The sequence below is a fragment of the Lingula anatina genome, chromosome 2 (assembly GCF_051362555.1).
Source record: "Lingula anatina isolate TDL-2025a chromosome 2, LinAna3.0, whole genome shotgun sequence".
In the NCBI taxonomy this organism is placed as follows: Eukaryota; Metazoa; Brachiopoda; class Lingulata; order Lingulida; family Lingulidae; genus Lingula; species Lingula anatina.
The window spans coordinates 32,042,771-32,061,547 of NC_141768.1; the positions used below are offsets into that span (position 1 = coordinate 32,042,771).

The 18,777-nt window shown below is 36.8% G+C and overlaps 1 protein-coding gene and 1 long non-coding RNA gene across 4 annotated transcripts; both read right to left on the bottom strand.

Moving 5' to 3' along the window:
- LOC147763599 (uncharacterized) lies at window positions 1–6,376 on the bottom strand. Of its 3 annotated transcripts, XR_015332950.1 has the most exons (9): window positions 5,184–6,376; window positions 4,750–4,920; window positions 4,367–4,593; window positions 3,695–4,298; window positions 3,104–3,284; window positions 2,733–2,876; window positions 1,709–2,445; window positions 997–1,096; window positions 1–526 (listed from the first exon to the last, which is right to left on the bottom strand). It is a non-coding gene; the product is annotated as an uncharacterized LOC147763599 (long non-coding RNA). The 3 variants fall into 3 exon arrangements; XR_015332951.1 differs by lacking the exon at window positions 997–1,096 and having other exon boundaries at window positions 3,695–4,593; XR_015332949.1 differs by lacking the exons at window positions 2,733–2,876; window positions 3,104–3,284; window positions 3,695–4,298; ... (1 more) ...; window positions 4,750–4,920; window positions 5,184–6,376 and having other exon boundaries at window positions 1,709–1,896.
- A 6,195-nt stretch (window positions 6,377–12,571) lies between these two features.
- LOC147763600 (RNA helicase MOV-10-like) lies at window positions 12,572–15,156 on the bottom strand. Its single transcript, XM_087003400.1, has 3 exons — window positions 15,117–15,156; window positions 14,170–14,624; window positions 12,572–12,664 (listed from the first exon to the last, which is right to left on the bottom strand). Exons 1-3 carry the CDS (start codon window positions 15,154–15,156, stop codon window positions 12,572–12,574), a joined length of 588 nt encoding a protein of 195 aa, XP_086859526.1.
- Between the last annotated feature and the right edge of the window lie 3,621 nt (window positions 15,157–18,777).

Below are 18,777 nucleotides of genomic sequence, written 5' to 3' on the forward strand. Positions count from 1 at the left end.
TGTGGATAAAGCAACTATATTCAAATTTATTAATATAATAATTATAGCAACTGTAGAGGTAGACTTTTCCTACAGAAGCACACATCTTATTCAATTGATCTTGTATGGAATGAAGAATTATCTTGAACCTCAGTTTTCTCTTCTGTTATTGAAATAAAATGGTTCACTGCATTAAGGCATAAAATACAAATGAAATTTGATGCAATATTTCACCTTGACATGTTTGTGACCCATGAACCCCAAATATTCTCAGCATCCAAAAGACTGATACATTATTAGACTGTATTCCCACTACATTCAGTACTGTATATTGCCTTCATTACCATTCCACATTCTTTATATTTGTTTGCAGAACAAGCCGTGTCCTTCAACACCAAAACTCGTGGGATGTCCGAGCATCCATGAAAGTGTCCACAGGGCTCCTTGCTAACGCTGTACAGTGTTCAACATCTTGGACATTTGGTCTTGGGTCGACGTTATCTGACATCATGCAGGCGTAATTATTGGAAAACTCCCAATTCGTAGCCTACAAATGAAATCCAACTTTTACTCAAAAGTATGAAAAGCTATATCGAAAGCTTGCAGTAACTGCAACAAAGAAAGTATATCACTGGTATTTACACACCGTTAACATTAATGAAAAGCTTGGTTCTTAAAATGATCAGAGCGTTATTTCCAAATGTACAATGAAATATGCTTCCTTTATTGAAATATATATATTAACTTTTTAGAGTAAGTAGACAGCAGTCTTCAAAAAATAAATTATTTCAAACATTTGACAAAAAAGTAAGAAAAGATGTTGCTATATTGAATATTGTAATGTTAGCCTACATGTTAAATTGTTGACTGTCTGTGCTACTTCTAATTCTACTGTTTGTTTACATAGGATATAGTTTTTGATCACTGTCAATAATAAGAAATGCCATAATACACCAATAATAATACTTAAAAAATTCAGAGCCACTTTTCTTAAGTTGTTGATCCCCAATAACTTACAAAGTTATCTGTATAAAGATCCCTCAATCCTGAAGAAGTGTTTCATCTGGAGGTTTGGTAGTTGCAATCTTGATTTTTAGAATCCACCACTTTTGGTAGCCTGCAAATTTAAATAATTACTTCAAAATGTAATAAAAGTCAACCATTTGTATATGAAATGTGTTTTTAAAGTTTCAGCAGTTTGATGGGAAATAAATATAAAAAGCACTTTTGTCACAAACTTGGAAAACACATTCAAGCGAAATATTTTGACATGCCACTGGCGACCTTCAGACTTAATGTCACAATGGGGTATTGCACAAATTAGTTTTAACGAAGGAAAAGGAACACTAACAGCATTTAAACGACTCTACTCAAAGACAAGTTTAAGTAAAGCCTGAACAATCTAGATCCAGCGGGAGGAGTGTACTAATATTCCATCAAGTGTTTAATTTGTGAAGGATTTATATGGGAGAGACAAAGAGAAAGTTGAACGTTAGAGTTAAAGAACACAGGAAGGAATAAGAAAGGGTACCCGAAGAGGGAAAAATACACTACAGCCCAAGGTAGCCTTCTGCTACAACGAACCATCACAAAAAAACATTGATTGGGAGAGTGCCAAGATTCTACAAAAAGAAAGTGACTGGAGAACAAGAGGCGTAAAGGGAGGCATATAAACCAGGAAAATGCCTAACAATCTGAACAATATAGAGAGATGGAAATAAATACTCACTTCTACGGTGGCCTTTTATTACCACAACCACAGCACTGGAGGTGGGGGTGGTAGCTGCTAGTATACAATTTCTGGACCAGTGACAACGTCCCGGAGTCACATTGGTGGTGGGTGTTGGGGGCGGTAGCTCCAAGTAATCTGGACCAGTAACCATGCCCTGGAGTCACATTGGTGGTGGTGGGGGCGGTAGCTCCAAGTAATCTGGACCACTGACCACGCCTCGGAGTCGCATTGTTGGTGGTGAGTGGTGGGGGCGGTAGCTCCAAGTAATCTGGACCACTGACCACGCCTCGGAGTCACATTGTTGGTGGTGGGTGGTGGGGGCGGTAGCTCCAAGTAATCTGGACCAGTGACCACGCCCCGAAGTCACATTGGTGGCGGTGGGTGGTGGGGGCCGTAGCTCCAAGTAATCTGGACCAGTGACCACGCCCCGGAGTCACATTGGTGGCGGTGGGTGGTGGGGGCCGTAGCTCCAAGTAATCTGGACCAGTGACCACGCCCTGGAGTCACATTGGTGGTGGTGGGTGGTGGGGGCGGTAGCTCCAAGTAATCTGGACCAGTGACCACACCTCGGAGTCACATTGGTGGTGATGGGTGGTGGGGGCGGTAGCTCCAAGTGATCTGGACCAGTGACCACGCCCTGGAGTCACATTGGTGGTGGTGGGTGGTGGGGGCGGTAGCTCCAAGTGATCTGGACCATTGACAACGTCCTGCAGAATATTGAGACTGTTGAGGATCTGAAAGTTGACGAATGGCATGTCAAAATATTTTGTATGAATGATAAGGTTTTTCCACATATGTGACAAATAAAAAGAGCTTTTTACCTGTGAAAAATGAGCACTGAATTTGCTAGAGTAAATTGTAAATAGAAAACAAATGCCTGTCCCAAACATTCTTAAAACAATTGTCTAAGACCTTGCACAAAATGCTCAGTTTGTTGGAGTTGCACTGATAAAAGATTTGTATTATCTATACAATGAATGACAATCTAGTTCATTTACCCTTATCCTGTCCCATAACTTACCTTGAATGCTCTCTAATCACAACTACTGAAGGGCTCTTGAAACACTATGATATAGCTGACATGGCTTTCTCCATTTTAGCCTTGTTAACCTTGTTAAAATGGACCGTCATCAGGACAGGCGCTCGCCAATGCTATCTGCCTCCACTACAAAATAAAAAATTATAAGTCAAAAGTTTCCCTCTTTACTTCTCCCACCCAAATCCAATCTACTAACCATAAATATCTTAATCCTAGGAGTGGGTCATGGGTAAAAGACATTGCCTTCTGAATGTGAGCTGTCAAATTAATGTGGCTAACGGTTTTTAGTTTTTCAAGGTATGAAAAATCACTTAAGTGTTTTGTTTTCCCCCAAAAACATGAGTGATATGTACCTTTTAAGGCTTGATAGGTTTCCACCTCTGTGAAACGCCATATGCTTCTGATGCTCCCCCATGCAGCCCCCTAACGTACAGACCATGGCAGGACAACCATGCACCAAGGATTGAATGTGACCCTCTTCTTGCACCTCTTTCAAAAAAGCGGGACTTTATCAGGAATTGCCCTAATTGAGTTCTGTAAATAGAAAGGAAAATTTGATTAGTTTTCAAAAATTGTATATCAAAAGCAGTCTGCAGCCAGAAAAATTGTTGGAATCGGTAGATTTCCAGAATGTGTCAATTTGGTGACATGGCTGTTAGATTTTTTCTATAAGTATGAAGAAGAGCTTTTGATTTATTTTAAATGTAACTGTTACATCATGATTTGAGAAAAATGTCGAGGTCTTGTTAATACAAATATTAATGCAATCCAGTCTAGTCCTATTGAACTTTGTATTCGAACCAGTGAATCAAGATTCAGACATCTATATCTAGTTTTTAGGAAAGAAGGTGGACTGAATGGCCAGTAGGGTGAAAAGTTTATGGCACAGACTGCTGCTGAAAAATTAATTTTAGTGTATTGTTCTCGCCTGTAACACGGGTTACCTTGCAGGTTTTTCCGCCTCAGTGAAACACCATATGCTTCAGACGCTTCTCCAATGCAGCCTCTTCAACAGACCGTGGCATGACTCACTGGCACCAAGGATTGAGGGATGTATCAGAAGTGTGCATGTGGCCCTCTTCTCCTTGCAGTTCCCATGAAACGTTGGACAGGACTCGCTGGACGCTTCCTAGTGCAGCCACCTCGTAGTCAGACCATGGCAGGACTCGCTGGACGCTTCCCCAGTGCAGCCACCTCGTAGACGGACCATGGCAGGACTCGCTGGACGCTTCCCCAGTGCAGCCACCTCATAGACGGACCATGGCAGGACTCGCTGGACGCTTCCCCAGTGCAGCCACCTCGTAGACGGACCATGGCAGGACTCGCTGGACGCTTCCCCAGTGCAGCCACCTCGCAGATAGACCATGGCACGACTCGCCGGACGCTTCCTTAATGCAGCCACCTCGTAGACAGGCCATGACAGGACTCACTGGACGCTTCCCCAGTGCAGCCACATCAAAGAGACAGACTATGGCAGGACTCGCTGGCACCAAGGAATGGTCAAAGTAGCTTAAGTGTAGATGTGGGACGTCTCCTTGCAGTTGTGTTCTGTCAACAGAAAGAAAAATGAATTAATGACTTTTCATACTATGTCAGCACTCTGCAGTCAGGCTTACCTTTAAGTGGTTTCCATCTCATTGAAACACCATATGACAAGACTCGCTGGACGCTTCCCCAGTGCAGCCACCTCGTAGACAGACCATGGCAGGACTCACTGGACGCTTCCCCTGTGCCGCCACCTCGTAGACAGACCATGGCAGGACTCGCTGGACGCTTCCCCTGTGCCGCCACCTCGTAGACAGACCATGGCAGGACTCGCTGGACGCTTCCCCAGTGAAGCCACCTCGTTGACAGGCCATGGCAGGACTCGCTGGTCGCTTCCCCTGTGCAGCCACCTCGTTGACAGGCCATGGCAGGACTCGCTGGATGCTTCCCCAGTGCAGCCACCTCGTAGACAGACCATGGCAGGACTAGCTGGACGTTTCCCCAGTGAAGCCACCTCGTAGAGAGACCATGGCAGGACTCGCTGGCTCCAAGGGATGGTCGAAGTAGCTTAAGTGTAGATGTGGGGTGTCTCCTTGCAGTTGTGTCCTGTAAACAGAAATAAAAAAGAGATTAGATATCTTTCATTTCTCAAACTCCCCTTCCAAAAAGAAAAAAGATTACATACCTTAAGGAGTGTAGTCGAAGTCCCACAGGTGGCACCCATCATCTTCTATGTCCTGTAAACAGAAATAAAAACGAGATTAGATTTCTTTCATTTCTCAAACTCCCCTTCCAAAAAGAAAAAGATTACATACCTTAAGGAGTGTAGTCGAAGTCCCACAGGTGGCGCCCATCATCTTCTATGTCCTGTAAACAGAAATAAAAACGAGATTAGATTTCTTTCATTTCTCAAACTCCCCTTCCAAAAAGAAAAAAAAGATTACATACCTTAAGGAGTGTAGTCGAAGTCCCACAGGTGGCGCCCATCATCTTCTATGTCCTGTAAACAAAAAATAAAAACGAGATTAGATTTCTTTCATTTCTCAAACCCCCCTTCCAAAAAGAAAAAAGATTACATACCTTAAGGAGTGTAGTCGAAGTCCCACAGGTGGCGCCCATCATCTTCTATGTCCTGTAAACAGAAATAAAAACGAGATTAGATTTCTTTCACTTCTCAAACTCCCCTTTCAAAAAGAAAAAAAGATTACATACCTTAAGGAGTGTAGTCGAAGTCCCACAGGTGGCGCCCATCATCTTCTATGTCCTGTAAACAGAAATAAAAACGAGATTAGATTTCTTTCACTTCTCAAACTCCCCTTTCAAAAAGAAAAAAAGATTACATACCTTAAGGAGTGTAGTCGAAGTCCCACAGGTGGCGCCCATCATCTTCTATGTCCTGTAAACAGAAATAAAAACGAGATTAGATTTCTTTCACTTCTCAAACTTCCCTTCCAAAAAGAAAAAAAGATTACATACCTTAAGGAGTGTAGTCGAAGTCCCACAGGTGGCGCCCATCATCTTCTATGTCCTGTAAACAGAAATAAAAACGAGATTAGATTTCTTTCATTTCTCAAACTCCCCTTCCAAAAAGAAAAAAGATTACATACCTTAAGGAGTGTAGTCGAAGTCCCACAGGTGGCGCCCATCATCTTCTATGTCCTGTAAACAGAAATAAAAACGAGATATTTCTTTCATTTCTCAAACCCCCCTTCCAAAAAGAAAAAAAGATTACATACCTTAAGGAGTGTAGTCGAAGTCCCACAGGTGGCGCCCACCAGTTTGCAGTCTGCTTCCTGGACCTGTAATAAAAAGAAACCTGGAAAGCATGGGAATATGCAATGACACTACGACTCCAGCCCACGACAGCAAAAAGGTGAAGTATCCTGCGAAGATGACCGAGCGACGATTCCTCCTGGGGAGAAGCGAAGATTTTAGCTGGCCAGCTAAGAGAAACGCCGAATCCACCGTCTAGACGTCTACGTGTGCAGGGAACAATATGTCGAAGAGCGATGCGTTGACGTAGGATGAGTAGAAGATTCGGAGAAATGGGAGTCGACTCCCGTGTCCTTTGTGCTTGATACAGGGCGCAGCACATGGCATCCGTCCTGTTGCTCTAGGTCTGTCCGCTGTTGAGTGAACGCACTTTTAAAATTTTGCGCTTTTATACCTTTGTTGACGTATAGTCACATGATGGTGTTCTTGTTGTCACCAATGGTCAACTTGTTCAAAGGGGATGGCCTTTGATAGTGATGCGCAAAGTTGGTAATAATATCTTATCAACATATACATTTTCTTTTATATTTTGATTATTCTGCCTGTCAGTTTGTTTATAATAGGAGTAATAAGTTCTAAGCAATGTCTGCGAAATGTGCAGGCAAATTTGATGAAAATTTCTGAGCAACATACCTTCTCCCTAAAATTTTTATAGGTACGATGTCCGTTAAGCTGGTAGCTGTGAACTTCTCGCAGGCTACTTTAGTGTGCGTGTATTTGAACACTGATCCAAAATGTGAATAATGTAATTTGGCGTAGGGTGACTGCATTTTTGAGGCAGCCTGAGGGAGTATGGTTGTTCTGATTGTAGTGAATTGTAGAGAGACAATTGGAAGTACACTGGACTTAGCATGTTCAGTCACCCAAGTACTCTGAAACACATTTTGTAATCAGCTGACTTGTTATTCTGAAAAATGAAAAAACAAATTATATTGATTTACAAAACTGGAAGACAGAAGCAGTGGATCATATTACTAATGCCAGGCAGAAGAAACGACTGAATGTAAATTTTTATATTCAAAACGTCTACTGATTTAAAATATTTAAAATATTTAAACTTCCCATACTTTGAGGCATGCATGAGTCGGAAAATGTTTGCATAATTACATAAAAAACTAGAATTATCTCTTTATGTGACCACAGTTTACTCATGTGCCTTACATCATTCCCTTAAACCCTTTCCCAATATCGATTTCAGATATTTTTGACACATTTTGTCTTCATCTGAATCACGTGAACGTTATCAAGTGTCATAAGGCGTACATTACGAAAATATTTAGGTCTTGGAACGTGATTTGATGACTTTTTTAAATGCATATATATACAATTATAAATTTATAATTAAGTTATTTAATATCAAATTATAAGTTCTGACCGAGTTTTAAAATTTATTTTAGGAGGGGTAAAAAAACCCAACCCCATCTAATATATATTGGATACATCCGTAGGCTTATGTCCTTAGAACTAGGCGTTCAAAATGTGTCTTCTAGCTAAAGTTATTATTATGGTGTATGTGTAATTAAAAAAAACTACGTAAGAGTGACAATAGGTCATGTGTTTCGAATGCACCCCCACTCTCCGATCAGACATTACTTTTGTATAATTGGGGTCCGCCATATAGATAAACGTCCCAATAAAATATTCGCCCCGATAGATACGTCTCTATACATACACGTCTCAATAGATTTACGTCTCGTTAAATTTACGTTCCGATAGATCCACCAACAGATTCCTATAAACCCACGTATCTTTAGATCCAGGTACCGCTAGATCTATCTATCTGACATCGTAATCGGCTAAAAGGCCCATATCAACTTGCGTTGTGAAATTTAGAACACATTTTTATGTTCTTTTTTGTTTTGTTTTGTTAAGAACACATTTACATGTAAATTCAGAACACTTTTTACGTGTTCGAATGTTGCATTTTGAGAACGCTTTAAACAGTGTTCTGACGCTAGAACAGTAATTAAGCGTTGTGAAATATAGAACACACTTTTGTTCTTTTTATGTTCTTTCACTGAGTATTGTGTGAAAACGATCTAGTAGAATAATATATTGCTGACTGCATACTGCCGTTTTAAAGAAGTGCATTTTATGTACTGAGTAGTATACCAACCATTTCGAGCAATAGTGTACCTGTAATGGATCTATCGGTATTTGGATCTAAAAATACGTGGATCTATAGGTATGCGGATTTAAAGGACGTGGGTTTATGAGGACGTCATATCTATAGGAACGCAAATATATAGGACAGCAGAAAAAAATCGGATCTATCGGTATTTAAATCTAAAAAGATGTTTTTTCCGTTTTTCCTTTATGTATCTATCGGTAACGGGAGTATAGGGACGTGTAATATTTTGGGACTAAATTTTATCCGTACGTACCCGTATAATTCACAGTCCATCTTCGTTGTAGTTTGTGACTTTACGTCATTTCTTAGTGAAGCGGTGTTGTCCTCAATTTACCTTAAATGTCCAAATTACTAAGAAGAAACCACTTGCAAGAATTATAAGGCTTTTTATACTGCTAGGTCTATAGACGTGATACACACGATATCTTGCAACCCCACAAAATCTGTTTCTTAAAATTTTGGTTCCACCACAAAGCTTAGCACTATCATTCTTTTTTGCTTTATTGATATATTTTCAGTACATAAATAACCATTGTCTGTTGCCCAATTTTGCACAAAATTATTAAGATAATCCCCAAAACCTCATTAATTGTGTTTCCTCCATCCCAAAAAATATTAAAAATTTCTCCTCATAATTTAGTAGTGCACTGGCATCTACACAGTACATAAATGTATCATTATAATAACATCTTGTTCTTACTGATAACATAATTAGCTTAATTCCATAACAATTCTAAAATATTAATAACAATGAAAATTCAAAGTAGATGGCAAGATTCTTATTGTGCTGATAAAGATAAAATATGTAAATTCAATACTGATTAGGTACTGTATACTGGCTCATTGAAAAAAGGGAACCGTTTCACAAAAAAATTAAGCTTAGACTGCTAAATCTGGATAGCCAACTATACAAAGTCAACTTTGCGACATTGTCTTACAACTACAATTTTTTAAGAATGATTGGTCCACAGTTGATGAGTAGAATATACATAAATGGGCTACTGACACCACTGCAAGTAAAAGACTTGCCAAGACAATCAAAATGTAAATCAAAGGAAAGCGAAAAGAAAGTAAAAAGACTGGAAAAAATGAGGCAAAATTGATAACTTGGTTAATGAGCGAACAATACTCTAGTTTTGATTAAATCAGAACTTTTCTTGCACCTTTTCTTGGGGAATAGGGGATTGGTGTAGTGAAAGCCCAACCTTAACCTTTGGATGCTATTCTCATTAAACATATGCATAAAAGACAAAATTTAGACCACAAATAGATTCATGCAATCTACCAACCTTTTTTACAGTGAGTCATTGCAACTTATCAGTTATTTCTGGCCTAGGCTATCTGTAAGATTCTTACAACTGTGAAGTGCAACTTAGCCAGCTAAGTCTTTATAGGCTCAGATTTTAGACTACAAACCAGCTTCAAACATTTAGTAAAGCAAGTGCAAGGAATAGTTAGTTTGAAGGCTCTGTCTCCCCATAGGGTGAGAACAAACACAGTCACACTGTATGATACATTACAGAAAACATTGGTTAAAAATATACTCTGGAATTTTACATTTTCACTAGTATAGAATCAATTTGATTTCTAAAACTGACTTATTATAAAAATACTCCTGTCAATTTAAAACTTTTTCATAAAGCATATCTGAGATACACTGATAAAATGTTATTAAAAATATTAAAATTTGATATTCACAGATAAAATAGGCTCAAGTCAAAATGATTAAGACAATTATTGAAGCATTATTCAAACCCCAATTTTGATTATTTTCATACAATTAGTGATTCACAAGTTCTTTAACAGAGTTGTACCTAATCTGACTACATGATATCTATCAAAATCTCTCTAAAATCAAGTGACAAAAAATGCCCACAGTTTCAAGCACCATAAAATATGGCTTAAGGGATCTTGGATATTAACGAAAAAGTCCAAAACTAATGCAGCTAATGAAATTTCCTATTAACTTAAAGAAAAGGTCTAGCAAGCCAAACAATTTTTCAAAGTTTGTAGTCACAGTGTAACACGAGTGACGTAATATCAGCGTTTTGAGGCTAAAATTGTCTTTTTTTCAATCAAGAATTTCTCTTAAACAAAAAGCCCTATTAATACGATTGAAATAGCTATCTAAAGGTTAGCACAAACTCCTTTAAACTCTGTCAGGATTTTCTCTTTTTATTTTTACTTTTGATTTTATTTTGATAAAACGTGAATTTTACGAAATATATATGGACCTTCCAATTTCAGTATTAATAACTTCAAAAATAAAAGGTCAATCCAAAAACCAAGACTCAGACGACTAGATATTATACTGAAACAGAGACACATCAAATTTCATGTCAATCTGACAGTTACAGAATAAGATATGGGGATTGAAGTTTAGACTATGTTATCAATCTTCAAAGCTGAGAAATCGCCCCTAAACCATTTTGCTCAGGTAATTGGGCTATTTAAGCAAAATAATTGCACCTCCACCTTACCTGTTATCATCATGTTGATCGGGAAGGTCTATACACCATTACGTGTTAAAATTGGGTTGTTTGTTTCTATCTAGATGCCAGAAAATCTTACTTTTGTATGCAAACTTATTCGTACCACGAAAGTCGCTCTTCCCTGGGAAATGATTGACAGCTGAGTAGGTCTACCTACTCTCGTTTCACTGACGTAATTAATCATAATTGTGCCTGACGCAGTAGGAGTCTGTGCGCTGTCTAGGAAGTGTCTAAGGAAGCGCTTACAAACAAAAAGAGGATTACTTGGTGTGCCAGCAGAGGACAATGCCACCCGTCGTGCGTGGGCGCCGCTCTACACACCAAGACGCGAAAATTGAGAAAGTAAAGCAAGATTTACTCCGAGAAATGGCCGAATGTGGGTACGTATATGCCATGATGCCACACAGTGCCAAGACCGTAATATGCGAATTTGAAAATGTTTTGGGTGGCAATATTACTTTAAAACTTGCTTGCTATTACAATCTTTATTGTGCATAAAATGATTGCCTAACGATTTTTTTTCTGACAACCCCAGACGTTGTACGAATACTCAGCAGTTCAAGTGTGATCTCGAGTCTTTACCGCGGGGTTTCTCCATCCACCAGAAGCACTCTCTTTCAAAATTCTCTTGCTTTCCTCGCTCATCCGTTTTCTCACGACTTTCTTTCTTCCCATGACTGTGTATATAACTGTGTTCTGCTTAGCTGACGTAAGACTTATGAGCTGCCAGGGCACGCGTAACAGCTTAAGAAGTTAGACAACCATTCTTGCCCCGCCCCCCATAGTAACGGTGCTTGACAACGGAGGCGGAGCCTAAAGCCTGCCACCCGTACCAGTCAGGACAGGTAGAAAAACTCGTCCAAATGTATATTTTTAGTCCGTGTTTCACAAATATAACTTAATTGAGTATTAGATACAAAATTGATTATTTCTAACGTATAAAAAACTAAAAATCGAGTTTTAGACGTATTTTTAATATCCTAGACCCCTTAAGTAAGTAATATCCTCAATTGTTTCATAATAAACGTCATGTCACTTGAATGTACCATTCTCCAGAAAAAAAGATGAACTTGCAAGGTTTGATAAGTCTGCGTTTACAGGTAGATGTCATAGTTTAATATACATGAGGCAGCTTTATATCGTGGTCAACAATATTATATTATATCAGTTTCTCTAGCCTCCATGTCTTATTCGTCATAATATTTTGATTTTCAAATTCAGGGTCCCCTAGTAAAAGATCTTGCATTTCCTCTTGATCACAGAAGAATCTGAGTTGAGAATACAGTTGAGAATACAGAGTTAAAATTAGGCCTCTCCTCTCCACTCGGGGTCCTCTTGCAACTGAACCTGGCTGACATCCATGGTTACATCTTGAAAAATAATATATTCCCAAAAAAGTTTTAAAGGTGCAGTAATAATAATAATAATAATAATAATAATAATAATAATTAAAATCAATAAATCTTGGACACATTACTTGTCGTACGTCTGAATAACATGACAGACAAGAAGAAAATAGTTGCTCTTGAAAATGGACTTTAAGTAATGAAAATGCAAGATGACAGCTAGTAGACAGTACATGTGCATGCAATTTATTTGAAATTCTGACTTTTCAGTTTCATTTAACAGTCTGTCTGAACTAAAACATGGTAGCTTTCTCTTTTTAATCTTTCTATCCTCTGTTTTTTTTTGTCAGTCTGTCTGAACAAACATTAAAAATTTAATTTATGAACTTTATTAAATCCTTAACATTTCTTTTTTTGTTGGTTTGTCTGTCTGTCTGAACAAGAGCTCTTAGAAACAATGAGATTAAATAAAGATTAAATAAAGGAAAAAAAATTTTGAACCTAACATGGCTGATTTGTGTTTGGTTTGAAAAAGTCTTATAATTTGATTGAACTTTTTTTGCTTACTGATCAAATAAATTAAAATAATTCACTTCACCTGTTCCAATGTTTATCTTGCGAAAGAAGAAACGGATCCCCTACAACAATCAATAGGGCCTTTGCTCTTGTGATCGACACATTAAACCTCTGAAAAAAAAATTAATCCCACATGTAACTGTATGTGCGGGTGAACACTGAAGACAGTATAGTCTGAGACTAACTGTTCATATCTCTTCTGTGAATTCCGCATCACATGGCATAGTCTCTGCAGTGCCATAGTGGAAAGAAATGGTGATGAAAATAGTATGGACTATAGCTGTTTAAATAACCTTACATTTCAAAATATGTGTGTGCACATCCACATGTACAAAGTCTTATGAATTATGTGTTCACGCATGTACACATGCCACAGCACAATCATGGTAATGACACTATCTTTTCAATGGGCAAAAATTATCAAACTTTCAAATGTATACCTTTATAAACACATAAAGTATATAGTATTAGTGGTACTCTTACTGCACAGATTAGAACTATAGAGTAGCTTACTTTTTTATTCTGTTGTGACCATCCAATAGGAATTGGGTAGGAGTATCAAAATTTTAAAAATTAATGGCCTAAAAAATACCGCATCTGTAAAATTCACGATTTCCCCCCCCCCACTGAAAAAAATCAAGTTATTACCATATGCTGAGGTGGCACTAGCAATTTTTTCTAAAGCCAAATTACTACTTTTTCATCACTTTTTTCTCCAAAATGGTTTAAATTTGACTAAAATAAGTCAAATAAACCCTATTTTGTTTAGCCAATTGAAGTCAGTTTTAGCATTTGGCTTAATTGGGCAGTGTTAACTCTACCCCAGTTTGTGTGTCCACATGCATAAGTGTGCATTTACAGGCCCGTAACCAGCAATTTCGAAAGGGGGTTTCTTTTTCTGAAAAAGTGGACCTTTTTCCATAAAAACTTCATGTACCTAGATCAAATTTTACCCACAGTGGACCTTTTCCCAGCAAAAGTGGCAGTTCTTTAAAACCCCCGAACCCCCCCTGGCTACGCGCCTGATTTAATACTCATCCGTTACATTCAGCATTTACTTTATCTTTATCTTATTTTACTAGTAGTTAGCCATAACTCTGAACAGGCTGCATATTGTTAGTACATTACATTATAACCAAGCTCAGGTGGATTAGTAATTGAATTTGCCATGTGAGATGGGAGTGAGCAAATTCGCCACAATTTTAATTTTAATTTTTTAAATTTTTCTTTATACTTTATCACATGTACACTTCTGTAGTTAAAGTAGGACTTTTCATAAGCCTAACAGTACCATATCTATAACATACTATTAACTCAGATGTATTGTGGCTGTACTTTAAGGTAAATGGAATGTTGGACCTTTAAAGAATGTTGACTACTGGCTCTTTAGAGCTACGCCGCATTCTTAGAATCTATTGCCCTAACTCAGCAAAAAGGCCCAGTTAATAATTGTAAACAAATTTGCAAAGTTTTACTAGGCAGCTTCAATTAATTGGCATTTGGCGTAAAGCCCGATTTGATATTGCAAACTGTTGTTAGTAACTTGAAAAGGGAGAGGGACTGGGGAGGGGTTGCCTGTATTCATCATGGAATAAGCTCTGTCATATTTCCCTCACTTGTTTTCTGTAGGGGGAAATAATTCCAATTTCATTCTGCAAGACTTGAATGCCTCTGGCCTCCAGTAGCTTCTCCACATATCCCAACACAATAGTTGCTTCTTCTGGATTGAAGAATGATGGACTCCTTTCCTCCCTCATGTCCTCCCCAACCACTCCATGGAATACAAAGGGACACCCCATTTTTGGTAAACCTTCCCAGTTGCAGAGGGACTCCCTGGCAAGTCGGTCAGCACAGGCTTCTAGCTCATTGTCGTAGAACTGTTCGTTTGGAAGCTTGAGGATAGCAGGATGTGATCTGTAGTTTTTGAGGAGTTTTGTAAGGAGGAATGGGTTGTAATGGCCTTGACGTTGGTACAGTACATCTTGATCGTCGTCATCTGAGCCAGGACTCGAACCACCCCTCTTCTTGTACACATCACAGTAGGTCTTGTATCTTTCTAAGAGTGAGAGTCCTGTAAGACATTAAAATAATGAGACATTTCATATACATGTATAAATATATAAATGAAGTTATTCTTTATCAAAGAAACTAAATAACTATGAGGTTCAAAAGGTTTTAATTTCACCATTATATGTACAAAAGAGATGAAAGAGACATTTTGTCAATGCTTAAGTACAAAATCTCTACTACCACATGTAAAAGTATTTCAGTGTTTGCAATTTACCAGAGCTTATAGAACTACCAAAAAAAACTGATCCTTGTCAAAACCTAGTCCTAGTCAAAAGAAAGACTTTCTTTTGTCAAATTTAAAATTATTGAAGGAATAATTCTGGGCACATCCATAGCAGTAAAAATGTTTCATAATTGCATTACCTTTTATTTTACTTAAATCTTAGAAGCAGAAATCACTGGTCAATAAAAAGCTTTTAGAATAAGTCCTACATGTATATGATTTTACCAGACTCTCAAACACCTTTGTAAATATTATAGTTAATCATAGTACTTTTGTCCACAATTTTCAACTTCACTTTTCTTTTAGTCATAGTCTTATTTCATTTTTATTTAAGCCCAAGGTAGTAATGTAACTTCCCCTTTTAATGCATTTCATAACACATACACTCACACACACTGGCAGATTAAAACTTTACTATTACTCATATTATCATTTTTATTATAATGGCTGTTGGGGGCATATTATTATAATTAAATATATTAAAAACTATTATAATTATAATTATATACATTAAAAACTTATTTGCAATATAAAACAAAATTTACCTGCATAATTATCACTGCTTCCTTATTATTAATCCAGCAGAGAGCTTAACCTTTGGGAGTTTACAGAGAAATATCAACAAGTGTGCTTTATGTAATCTCATTTAATGGCCTATTAATTAGGCAAATGACTTTATAACTTTATAACTTAGCCTAGTGAGACCTAAGGGAAATTTACAGACTGACCCTCTCAAAGGTCTTCAGGCCCATAAGTCACACCCTTAAGAAATGCACAAAACAATAATGCACAAAATAGGAGACTATCAATTCTGATACAATAATACATTGTGTTTAACTGCACAGTCAACATCAAATGTTTTAAAATTATGCACAACAGGTAACACCGACGAAAGTAAAAGCATAAGGCTTCAGGCCCATCAGAGTTCAAGTTTATACTTAGAAAGTGCCAAAATGAGAAAAATGAAAATTTCACAAAAAATGCATAAATTTAATAAAAGTGATAATCTAATAGAGCTGGTTTTCTAATACCGGTATGAGCTGTATGTCAATCCTAAGAATCATTCTTGTAAGACACGTTGAAAAATTAGAAAGTAACAGTTTTCTTTCTATAACGTTAATGGTGGCAGTGTACAAAAGAGGTTTTTTGTCAATTTTGATGCAACATTACATAATGATTAACTGTATAAATACCACCAATTTTTAAATATCTACTATTAAAAACATGGACATTAAAAAAAGGTGATTACCACTGGGCTTCATGCCCAAGGGGGCTCTAAGTCCCACATTGAAAATTCCAGTATGTGAAAGATAGAAATTTTCACAAAAAAACCTCTATAACTTCCAGAAAATTAACTAATGAGACAGATTTTCCAACTGAAGCTGTATTTCAGTCCTATGTTTCTTTCCTTTAAGTGTAAAAAGAGCAAGTGACATGGTTTTCCTTTCACGGTCACTAAGGAGGCAGTGCCTAAAATAGGGTTTTGTTCAATTTTGATGCAATATTACATAATGCTTAACAGCATAATAACCATCAGTTTTTTAATGATAAAATAAAACTATCATGGATATTCACAAAATGTGTCTAGCCCATAGAGTTCAGAAACACTTTGAAAATCCCAAAATCTAAACAAGAGAAACTGTATTAAAAAGAGTTTATTTCCATTTTCAATACCTTTTTTACATGAAAAAAAATAATTGATTTACTGTCATTTTTATATGATCAATTAAAATATGTTGTCAAAGGAAAAATATCAATAGAACAAATTTAAATGCCCAACTTGCTCCATTCTGAGATTCTTAACTTAGTGAATGATTGAATCTGATGAACTTCAATGATATGAGTTCCCTTCCATTTTTGATACTTTATTACACAATGCACAATAAAAGGTGTACTGTCATTTTTATATAATCAACTAACAATATTTTTAAGAAGCAGAAAATGTCAAAACAACACTTTTACATATCTAATTTGTTCCATATTGAGACTGTTAACATGCCTAAGAATTAAATCTGAAGAAAAGCCACTTATATGCAATAAGGCTAATAACTTCATCAAAACTTAACTGATCAAGCTTATTTTCAAACTTGATCTGTATATTAGTCAGACTGATCACTCCTGTAAGTTTCAAGACAAAAGGCTGATTGGTTTTCCTTAAAATGTGTTATCAGTGTTGCATATATGCTGAATAATGGAAAAAAACAGCATAACTTTAAATTTGTAAAAATAGTCCAATCAAGCCAATTTTCGAACTTGACCTGTGTATTATGAATGTTCATCAGTTCTGTAAGTTTCAAGCCAAAAGGTAAAATGGTTTTCCACTTATCGTGTTATCAGTGCTGCATATGTGCTGAGAAAATGCAGAAAATGGTTCATTTTGTTAATTTTGATGCAATAATAAATCATGCCTACAATAGCACTGTCAATCAACACTGAATTTTAATCATGCACAACAGGTGACATCGTCAATAACAGGAGCGGATCCAGAGATATTTTCTGACAGTATTCCAAATTATCTTTGTTGATCCATCCTACATTTTTGATGGTCTTCCAACAGAAAAAAAAACAGATACCCATCAATATGAACTTTAAAATCTGAAAGACCCAGAAGACAGCCTCAATCCACCCCTGCAATAAGATTACAGTTTCAACTTTCAGGACCAAATTCACATAATGAAAATCCCAATATTTGAATAATGATGACAATGCATAAAATAATATTACATAATGTTTAAAGACATAAAAACCAATGCAACTGTTTATGTGGAAATACAGAGAATGTGAAGAGCTTCAGGTGGATGGGAGCTGAAAATGCCAGTGTTTGAAAAATAAATTAAAAAGAAAACACAACAAAAATATCCCATTAAAGCTGCTATTCAAACTTTTAATCTTGCTGTAATAACATGATATGAATAACCCCAATGTGTTTGAGGATAATAAGGCACTGTTATTCAAATTTTTTTCTTTTGTTAACTTATTTGCAATATTAAACAACATTTACCTGCATAATTATCACAGATTCCTAATTATGTGACACAGTTAAGAGAGCTTAACCTATGGGACTTTACTGGGAAATCTCAACGTGTGTTTTATGTAATCTTATTTAATGGGCACTTGGAAATTAATTAGGCAAATAGCTCTGAATTTAGCTTGTGACTACCCAAAGGGACAATTACCACCATCCATAAACAGTAGCCCCATATAGCACTCTATGGAGCTGCATTGCTTCCAGAACAGAAAACAATCACTCTGATTTTCCAACACAAACTGCAAGTCAGTCTTACAAAACTTTTCAGTAAGTTTGAGTATCATAAGTAACATGGTTTTTCCTTAATGGTCATTCCGGCAGCCATTTCCAAAATAGGGTTTTCTTCAACTTTTATGCAATATAACATAATGACCATCAATTTTTAATAATAAAATAAAAGTATCATGGATATACAGAAAATGTGACATGGAAAGGTCTTCAAGGCCATGGAAGTTCAGAGTCACACTTTCAAAATGCCAAAATGTACCTGTATACAAGAGATAACTGTATTGAATTGATTTTCTTCCATTTTCAACACCTTTTTTCCATATAACAAAGTAATCAATTTACTGTCATTTTTAAATGAACAACTGAGAAAATTGTTGACATAGGAAAAATATCAATAGAACAATTTTAAATGTCCAGTTTGCTCCATTCTGAGATTCTGAACATGGTGAATGATTGAATCTGACAAACTGTAAAGATATGAGTTTATTATTATTTCCATTTTTTGACACTTTATTACACAATTACAGGTTTACCATCTTTTTTATATAATCAACTAACAATATTGTTAAGATGCAGAAAATGTCAAAAGAACACCTTTACATATCTAATTAGTTCACAGATGAGATTGTTAACATGCCTAAGAATTAAATCAAAGGAAAAAACACTTATATACAA

Bases quoted from the DNA above. Each gene is read 5' to 3' on its own strand.
- LOC147763600 (XM_087003400.1), bottom strand. From the start codon at position 15,156: ATGACTAAAAGAAAAGTGAAGTTGAAAATTGTGGACAAAA. The intron at 14,625-15,116 runs GTACTATGATTA...AATGTCTTACAG, and splicing joins GTTGAAAATTGTGGACAAAA to GACTCTCACTCTTAGAAAGA. The intron at 12,665-14,169 runs GTGAGGGAAATA...TTTTTTTTTCAG, and splicing joins TTTCCCCCTACAGAAAACAA to AGGTTTAATGTGTCGATCAC.